The 9773-nt window shown below is 42.5% G+C and overlaps 1 protein-coding gene across 2 annotated transcripts in view; it reads right to left on the bottom strand.

Moving 5' to 3' along the window:
• The window catches only part of ATAD3A (ATPase family, AAA domain containing 3A), a 28560-nt gene extending 20231 nt beyond the window's left edge, over window positions 1-8329 (bottom strand). The window contains exons 1-6 of one of the 2 annotated variants that reach the window (XM_009889596.1): window positions 8259-8329; window positions 7540-7641; window positions 5962-6021; window positions 5526-5595; window positions 3831-3996; window positions 3044-3113 (exon numbers count right to left, since the gene is read on the bottom strand). In XM_009889596.1, coding sequence (XP_009887898.1) covers window positions 3044-3113; window positions 3831-3996; window positions 5526-5595; window positions 5962-6021; window positions 7540-7641; window positions 8259-8303 — 513 coding nt within the window. In that variant the 5' untranslated portion in view covers window positions 8304-8329. The remainder of the gene's footprint in view (window positions 1-3043; window positions 3114-3830; window positions 3997-5525; window positions 5596-5961; window positions 6022-7539; window positions 7642-8258) is intronic. The other variant, XM_009889597.1, reaches the window with a different exon arrangement.
• Window positions 8330-9773: the final 1444 nt, after the last annotated feature.

The following is a 9773-nucleotide window of genomic DNA, read 5'->3' as shown; positions in this document are numbered from 1 at the left end:
AAACCAAGAGCCCTGCAGGCAGCTTTTTCCACCGTAGCTAGCTGTCAGAATAGACAAGGAGCTGTGCTGACAATCCTAAAGACACTCCAGGAGGTTGCCAAGAATAACACTTCAGGACAAGAATTGAAAACAAGGCTTTACAGAAATCTTCAGCACGTATAGGATTGTTTCCTTAATTCTCAGAGACTGATAGCATTGATAACTTTTATAAAACTTTACTGATATTGCAAACATAAGCCTCCAGTTCCATCTGTTTGCCCATATGCAAACAAGTCAGTTTACCAAAAGTCCTATTCACCTGAAAACAGAAGGGAACAAGGGGCATTACTTTTAAACTGAGAGGTGTTTGGGAAGAGGCCAACTGTTCCAGGCAGTTCTGAGTGCAAGTAATCAGTTGTGTTCAGCTTACAGCTAGATGCCACTAATTCATATCAGAGCAAGCCCAGATAGACAAAAGAGCAAGCTGCAGCAATCGCTTTTAAAGCAAGCAGACTTCTACTACAAGCACAGAACAAGGTCAAAAGCCTCAAGGACAACAAGGATGGCATTGTTCAATAAACCATGAGACACCATCTGTTCAGTTTCTCTCTGCTTAAACGTGTGACATCACCTTTGCTTTGGACGGTAACATGAAGGGTTCAGAACTGCAAGTTCTAAGATGCAAAGAATAAGATGACTGCCACACGGGATTCATCTGAGTTTACAGGGACTTCAGAACACAAGAGAGACTCTGCCTTTTCAGCAGCCTCCCCCTAAAAACAAGGTGCCACGGCAGGTGATCTCGTGCACTCTTACACCAACTGCTTTAGCAACATCCAGTACTAAGCAAAGTTACAGGTTGATACATCAGATCCATGCAGGCAGGGAGAAGTATTTCAGACTTTCGGACTTCACTGACTCTCGTGTTACAAGATACAGAGAGATACAGCTTTAAGAGCGACGGCTATGTATGAAAAGAGGAAAATTACTTGACTCACATTCACAGAAGAACCCAATTACTAAGCGAACTCCACAAATCAGGCTGATTACAGTGCCTATCTGTTTATCATTAAGCATCTAGCAAAGGAATGAATCTCTGACTGATAAGCAAAGCTAGTTCCATTAAAAAAAAAAACAAGAAACCAAAAAAAACTTTGAGCAGAACCTTTGGGGTTGCGTGGATGGGAAGAGGTAGGGAGAGGGCAGACCTTACAGCAGGCAGGAAAAGCTGAAAATCCAGGGCTAATTTAGAGGAACCCTAAAATAACTGGCTAATTCTTACCTTATAGTCATTTTTCAAAGCAACAGAAAATACAAGTTCCAGCTGTGTTATCTCCTTTCCAAAAATATACTTCTTTTTTTTTAAGCTAAATGTCCCAAATTCACACGACAAGAGCTTGTCAGAAGCAAAAATGACCATAATGCAGGAAACCAGTATCTGGGTCAAAAGAATATGCAGCTAAAAGCACCAAGCACTAATTTGCAAAAGGCTCTGAATCCTGCAGGCATTCCAGGTACAGCCTACGGATTACAAAAGGATCCCCTAAAAGCATGTCTTGTTCTGCCCAGTGCACTCAACCAAAGTGTCTTTTGTATTAGCCTGTGTGGATAAAACCAGAGGGTGGAGCAGATGGTGGTGACTTACTTAAAGCAAAACCTCCATTTTAACAAGCCATGCTACTAAAAATATATTTTCACTGTAAAGTTTTGTTGTAAGTAGTACACTGAGAAACAACTTTATGCCCGTAAGAAGCCACTGCCATGCTCTTTTCTCCTGTGAAAAGATGTCGGTCCAGCTTTTAATCAACTTATTTAGCATACATACCAGTTCTCTAAGTGGTCTCTAGGCTACATCAAAATTAGATATAAAGTTGTGAGATAAGCAGCAAAGCGTGTTTTAGATCATGTCCTGCAAAGTCTTGAAGTTCCAGAGACTAGGAGTGCTCCTTTATAGATGCAAATGGTACCCTCAGACTCCCTGATCGCTGACAGCCTGCTCTCCGCCTGGGATGAGAGCAGCAGGCAAGTTCTTGGCAGCTAACTCGGTGGGAAGAAATTGCAGCTCAGAGACAGAACGTATGCAAAAAGGGAACACTGAAGAAATTCTCCGTGGCCTGAAAATCATGTACTTTAATATTGTAATTTAAAACCAAAATAAACTAAACTTTCATGATGCATCTCTTACTGTTTTCCAGGGGAGTGTTCTCAGATACTTTTTTTTTTTTTGAGACCACTCGTTTAAAGGGAACAAAGCCCTTTTGTGCCCATCAGATCAGCTATTACACATCTCCAACATACTTTCCCTAACATATCTAAAAAGACATTTCCAGTTTGTAGTTTAAGTGCAAACGTACAAGAGACATTGCAGGTGGGGGAAAACAGGGATTAGATCTCTGTTCCCAAAACCCACCACTGGCAAAGAAGTCCTGTAACAGCAGCACTAAACATTTCATAATGCTCTGTTTACCTATAAACATTTATAGATGTTCATGCATCATGGAAGTACAATGAACATCAATCATTAAAAAAGAAGGAAAACTAGTCAGCTCAGAGCCTAGTCAAACAAAACTGCATTCAAGATCTCAAAGCAAAAAATCTGGAGTTATCTCCAACTGGCTATAAACCCCCTACTCCCCTATATACACAAGAGACAGCAAATTCAAGAACAATCTGTGGGAAAAAAACCTAATCTGTGAAAAACATCTACTTTTTTCTCAGAATCTGCATCTATTACTTGTAACATCTGGCAAACTTTCAGGCAACATGTTTGGAAAGGTGATGGTGCCTCCAAAGACAAGACAATTATATGCTGCTGATCAATCAAAGCCAGAACTTTTATGTGATCAATGAGAAACACATTACCTATACAGAGAAGACGATAAATGATTTGAATAAAAATTTGAAGCACAGTATCTCCTTAGATGAGCACTGCAGAGAGCACTATATGAGCAGCAAATTCCCGCCATGGTTTACAGTTTATAAACATATCAGAGCAAGAAGTTAGTTTAATACATGTTCACAGACAGACTTTCCTGGAAGTTATTGATACATGTCACAATCTTACCGTGGCCGTAACTTTATCCCAGTCTGTTACAAAGGCACGGAATCCTTCCCCAAAAAGCATCCCAGCTGTCCTATGGTAAGCAAACAGCAAGGCAAGCAGGAGAAGAGAAAGGGATTTCAAAGACTGAATTGAAACACTTCACAAGACAACTTTATAATGATCTTCTTCAGAACCAAAGCTAATTGAGGGCTCACCTGGGAACTGAAATATGAACAAGCATGGCAAATACATTTACAGTCTGATGTCTACCCCTGATCTGGGATTAAATCCAGAAAAGCTTTTGGCATTAACATAATATCAATTTCTTTCTTTAATACATTATTGGTGCTGAACTGTAATAAAAGGTATTTAATTCTAAAGCTTTTTTTATTCAAAATCTCAATGCACCCAAATTGACAAACTACAAATCCAAATGCCAATCCCTTTGGAGACAGACTGCTTTATACCTTCATGGCATATGTTCAGAAACTGAAAGAACTCTGAGAGCTTTCAGAGTAAATGAGTCTCAGTCCTAGCAAATAAGCCTTGAAATAATCTGCTAAACTGTATAAAATTCACAACTCTAAATAGTCTCTTTGGTTCACAGTCAGATGACAACGTAGCAAGACAAGGCAAAATAGAGGGTTCTCTTTAATACAATTCCTATTGTTTAGAGTACAAGAGGGTACAAACTAACTTTTGATATCCCTCAGAGCTTAGAGGAATGAACAGCAAGGTTTCCTACACAATGGGAGAAATCTGCAAAAGCACCAAGGCAACTCATGCCCTTCTCCTGGCCCGCACGTACTTGAGGGACTCTAGCACTGTTTGGCGATGTTCAGCAGCTTTTAAGCGGATCTGCTCCCGAATGATGTCTGCGTTCTCCCGCTCAGCCTTGGCACGGGCTCTTGCTTCTGCCTCGACACGCAGCATTTCATTCTTATGCCGCAGCTCCATCTCTCGCTCGACAGTAGCTTAAAACAAACAAAAAAAAAAAAGGACAAAAATCTTTTGGGCTGGCTTAATCCCAGGTAGCAGGCAGGTGAAAGAGATGCATTGCTTCATCCTGGCTTCGCAACAGCTGTGCACGGTCCCATAGCAGCAGACTTCAAGATCTTAATTCCCTCCCACCTTCCCCGAAAACGCAGCCAACCAGTACAATATTACAGAAGACAGCCAAGGAATTTTCCCTTTGTGCTCAGAGGGATCACACACCAAATAGGTGGCCTTGTCCAGATGGCACACTGCAAGACAATAATCATCCCTCAGTTCTGGAAGTTCATTAGCAGAAAAATTGCTCAGGGCAAATTTTAGTCAGAGACGAGCTAGACGATAAGCAATAAAGCAGCAGAGGGAAAAACAACAGTGCTAGGCACTGCTGCTGCTCATCGACATCATTTCTGAGAGGCAGGGTGACACGCTACAGACAATGCAGGACAGCCCCGGGCAAGTAACTATACACAGGGTAACATACACTGCTTGTAAGGAAGAGCAGCAAAACTGAGTCACCTGTAAAATGCTGTCCCCAACAGGATTTTGGAAGCCCTGTTACTTCAGACGCACAGAATTGCGACAGACACATTAAGATTGATATGAATGGAGAATGAATAAGAAACCTAAGAACAACCCAGGAGATGAGATGAGGACTCCATAGCCAGCACCCTCTATCTTCAGTGTCGCTGCAAGAAATCCTGACTGGACCACCCAGCTACTTCATACGCGATACCCATCTTGATACCTGGACAGGCTAATTTGACATACATAGCTTGGTGCCAATGAGTAGGCAGATACTACAAGAGTAAAATCACCCTATCCCACAGGGTTTCACCACTGAGCTTCGTTATTTCGTCAGTCCAATACGTCCCTCAAAGATACCGACCAACACAGAGTACACTAGATGGCAGCAAGGAGCAGACAACGCTGCGGTCCACATCTGCATAGGGAACAAACCAACCTTCCGACCCCTCTGTGGCATACACAAATTGCCTTACGTTTCTAAGACTTGTGCCCTAGTGGCATCCCACTGGAGTTCTGCAAACTCAGTGATTCTGGCAATTCCACAACAACGAAAAGAAACAAAGCAAGTTTCAATCTAAAACACCGTTACTTAGCTTTTATTTTCTACAGGAAATAGTGAACGGCAACTAGGTAACACAGATTCAATCGTAACTCCCAGGAGCTATTTTGTTTCTCTTCCCTCCTTAAAACTGGTTCTAGATTGTCCCAGTATAAAATCAGAATTTCAGCTGCTGTATCAGGAGATGCTGATAGTTCATTGGGAAATCTGAGTACCACAGACCTTTAGGAGTGCAGCCACTTCTAAAACTAATCTTGGAAGCAACTGGTAGTGCTACTGGGATTTACCCATTACTTGCCAATGTGACATTAACACATGACTCTAATGGAGCATCAACCAATATATGGACAAGGAGTCAGAAATCAGTACAGAGAACTCGTCTGCCCACCCACTCTGTTACCAGTTAAAGAAAAATTCCTAGCTTACCACGCCTCATGGCTTCCTGCTTCTGTACTGATTCTTCCTGCTTCCTCAGATTCTCTTCATTAGCCAGTTGCTGCAGGCAGAGGGACAGCAGAAGATGCATTAAAGTTGTAAGAACTTGGTCAAGTAGATATTTGTGCAAACCGAAGTACTACAAATCTTTTCAAGAAGCCAGCGCTTAGGTTGAAGCGCATTCTTCCTCTCCCCATCTCCCAGACTCACACTCTTAATCCCACGCTCCTAACGCTTTGTCCTAATTCCTGACCTTCGATTTGCCTGGCCAGCGCTGTTGATGCTGAGCAAACAGTCCAGATGAAGGCAACTGCACCTAGCATCAGTCACCTGGCCAGCAGGACAGGGCACAGTTCCACATCACCACTTTGACTTAGGAAAGCTATGATGAGGTTCCCAGCTGGGTTAGAGGAGGAAGCTATCATACCTGCTGTCGCATCTGTTCATCATAGCGCTGCCTTGCCAATTTGTCCTGGTATTGGGCTCGCTTCAAAAAAGAATATTTAGAATATAAAGATTAGACATTCAAGAGAGACCCTAGTCCCGAGGGCAATGAGGTTTGGAACAGGCAGGGTGGAGAAAAAACAAAACAAAACAAAAAAATCCACACAAACCAAAAAATAATCCCAGGTATGAAAATGAACAGGGCAAAGTTTGGGGCAAAATATCCTCAGCCAGCACCAAAAACCCCCTCCATACTGAGAAATCTATATAGTCTGACTTCATTTTAAAGAATCACCAATATAAAAACAAAGAACAAGTGCTCTTTGGCCCAGTAAAGGAGACTTGCTTTACCGGGAAAAGCATGTTTTTCACATTCTAAAACACATTACCTGGACTGGTGATTGCAAGCCATAGAACTGCCAAGATATGCTGCCTGTCAGATTAATTTCTCTTTGATTTTCCACTGCAACTGGGAAATAAACCCACATCATCTACACTCAACTGAAAGTGGCCTGCGGGCCCATATCCATCAGCAAGGAGGACTCTGTGCAAGGGATGACATTATTCTCTATTCCAAACATGCAGAAGGCAGAACCGCTTGCACGTTATCTCAGCACCTGTAAAGCATGGCACTTCAGAAGTAAATCATGATCAAGTTTGCTTTGACTTCAAACGATGCCCCGTGAACTGCAAGAAGTCAAGAGCTAACTCATGAACAGGGCAGATGACTGTGAAGCCTGCTTCCTGAGCCAGCCCCGTTCAAAGTCCAAACTTTGATGGGATAACGAGGCGACCTGTGCCAAATAAGCAGTTTTAGCTACCTTCCAAAGCTACACAATCAATTCGAACTAATCAATCCCCTAACTTCCTGTGCTGTCAAATTAAAAGTCACCATACGTGAGCTATTAGCAGAAAAACTAGCTTACATCTCCCCAACTTCAGTTCCACTGCCACTTCTGTAACTCATGCTAAAACATACCAGAAAGCGCCAACTTTGCTCACAATACAGCCTGCGGTAACTCTCAGATTTGCATCCCTTCTCCTCTTAAGGTATTTTTTTTCCTGTCTAAAATATCAAACATGGAAGAAATCGAGTTGCAGGCTACTTAAGACTGAAATCCAAATAACTTAAGAGACATTTCATTGTCTAGGCTAACACGTATACTTGATAAGCCAGTAATCTTCAGCCTTTTAATGTCATCAGCTGTTAGACACAAACAAGCGTATCTCAGCACGTTCAATAGCACTTCCCTGAAAGTTCCTTCAGGAAAATTTCAAAGAGCACACAACATTAGTAACTGCTACTAACAGTCCCTTTGGATGCTCAAGAATTTGGTATAAAAAGTTCAAGACGACAAAGCTGCATGTAACTACAAATCAAGCTCAACATTACAAAGACAGGGCAGAAGATGGGCTCAGTCTGTGAAGTGCCCCAAATCTATGGCTGCCCTGGTTCCCCTTCCCCCTGCCCCCCAAAAAGGGCAATTAACACATTGTGGCCTTTTCCATGAAAAACACAAGCAAGGTTTCCCACCACTTGGCTTCCCCCTTATTCCCTTACTGCTTGATGCTGTTTCGTTTCTTCACTGAGTGTTTTTCGTCTCTCTTCTGCTTGTACCCGTATCTGCTCATTCTTCAGTTGTTCTATAGCAGCTTCATACTCCTGTTAAGATAGGGAGATAATCATCACAAATGAGCTCAATGCATCATCCTATAGTGACACACTAGTGACCATTATATTCTAAGAGATCCATCTATAATCAGAGTGGTACTCTGCAAAGTTGGCCAATGACACAAGAAAGCTAAACTACAATTTTAAGAAATCTCATAATTAGTCATTTTAGGAGTAAATTTTTTTTTAAACCCCACAAAAACAAACCAACATTCAAACAATCCATAAATTCCTTTATAAAATGAACAGAGTCTGTACTCCACCCAAATACTTCACAGTTCCCTGCAGAAAACCCCTGTCATGCCTTAAAAATGATGATAATATTCTAGGGAGTTATAAAACCACTCTGGACACTCTAGTTGCAAACAAAGCCATAAAATATGTCTCAGAATAGGCAAAATCAGCTGCACTTCACCATCTGCAATTACTTTTTTTTTTTTTAAAAGAAAGGCAAATAACTATGATCTGCTGAAGCTGAATAGCAACAAGAAAAACTCAGCATCCTCCGCAGATTGCCAGAAAACGAGACTTTGACTTACGCACCTCCCAAACCCCAGCAGTTGCCTGCAGCAGGCGGGCCGTACAACAAACGACCAGTTCCGACATACCTTAAGTTTTGTTTGCTGTTCCAGCTGCAAGGTCTGCTCTTGCATCTGGGCAAGACTGAGAGCATCTTTCGCATGGCCTGAAATTCAGTGGGAAGAGGTTATTGACAGTACAAAGGTTTGTTTTTTTTCCTCAAGTAAGAGAATGCTCAGTCTCTTCAGTCCAGCCCAGCACCAGCTGAGGCTGCCCAGCGCACAGCTCCGAAGCCGTACAACCAACCCTCCCACCCAGAGATGCTCAGAGATCTCCTCAGCACACCCCTGACCCGAAGCCGACCGGTTCGCCCTGCTTGGGAAAGCGCTCCGCTACCTTCTTCCCCCTTCCCAGGCCCCGGAGAAGCCGCTCAGAGGAACCCAGAGGCCCGACCTCGGGGCCCTACAGGCCGCCGGCCCCATGTGACAGAAACAAGCACAATTTATTTAGTTACTTAAAGTCAAAATTATCTTGCTACAGAATGATTGAAACTTTTCACATCTTCGAAATTTCGTTAACTATAACAACACTTCCTATATTGTATACCATCATCTTCTTGCTTGATGATCCACATTTCAGAACATTCATTTTCATATTTAGTAAACTAGCTACAAGAGCTTAAAAGTTTAGTTTATTAGCTGTTACAGAGTCATTTATGATCTGATCTTTAAAGCCTGAACATAAAATCATTAGTAAATCCTATTTAATATTAAAAAAGACAGAAAACTCCACCAACTCTATCAATTTTATATATGTTCTCCGAGATCTTTACAAAGCTCAGGGCTAAGACTCAGTCTTTCCTGAAAAATCTACTATGGAGAGTTTGTAGTAGACACATTGCAATTTCTTCCGCTGCTCTAGCTGCATAAGGGCAAAAAGGCAGAAAACAATGAACATTTTCTCCCCAAATAAAAGTATTTTAAGTTTACTTTTAAAGACCTGCAAGGGGATTTAATTAAACCGCATATTAAATGCATAATTTAACATTATGCATTATGATAGTTTCTATCATAAGCAGCTCCATAAATGATAAGGATATTCTCCCTGTACTCAGCACTGGTGAGGCCATACCTCGAATACTGTGTTCAGTTTTGGGCCCCTCACTACAAGAAAGACATTGAGGTGCTGGAGCATGTCCAGAGAAGGGCAACAAAGCTGGTCAAGGGTCTGGAGAACAAGTCTTACGAGGAGCAGCTGAGGGAACTGGGGTGTTTAATCTGGAGAAAAGGAGGCTGAGGGGAGACCTCATCGCTCTCTACAACTACCTGGAAGGAAGTTGTAGCAAGGTGGGTGTGGGTCTCTTCTCCCAAGTAACAAGTGATAGGGCAAGAGGAAATGGCCTCAAGTTGCACCAGGTGAGGTTTAGGGTGGATGTTAGGAAAAAGTTCTTCACTGAAACGGTTGTCACGCGTTGGAATGGGCTGCCCAGGGAGGTGGTGGAGTCGCCATCCCTGGAGGGATTTAACAGACGGGCAGAGGTGGTGCTGAGGGACGTGGGTTAGTGGTGGGGTTGGCAGTGGTGGGGTTATGGGTGGACGCGAAGG

This window comes from Charadrius vociferus, unplaced genomic scaffold, assembly GCF_000708025.1.
Source record: "Charadrius vociferus isolate BGI_N301 unplaced genomic scaffold, ASM70802v2 scaffold477, whole genome shotgun sequence".
Lineage (NCBI taxonomy): Eukaryota > Metazoa > Chordata > Aves > Charadriiformes > Charadriidae > Charadrius > Charadrius vociferus.
This window is presented reverse-complemented; position numbering and strand designations above follow the sequence as displayed.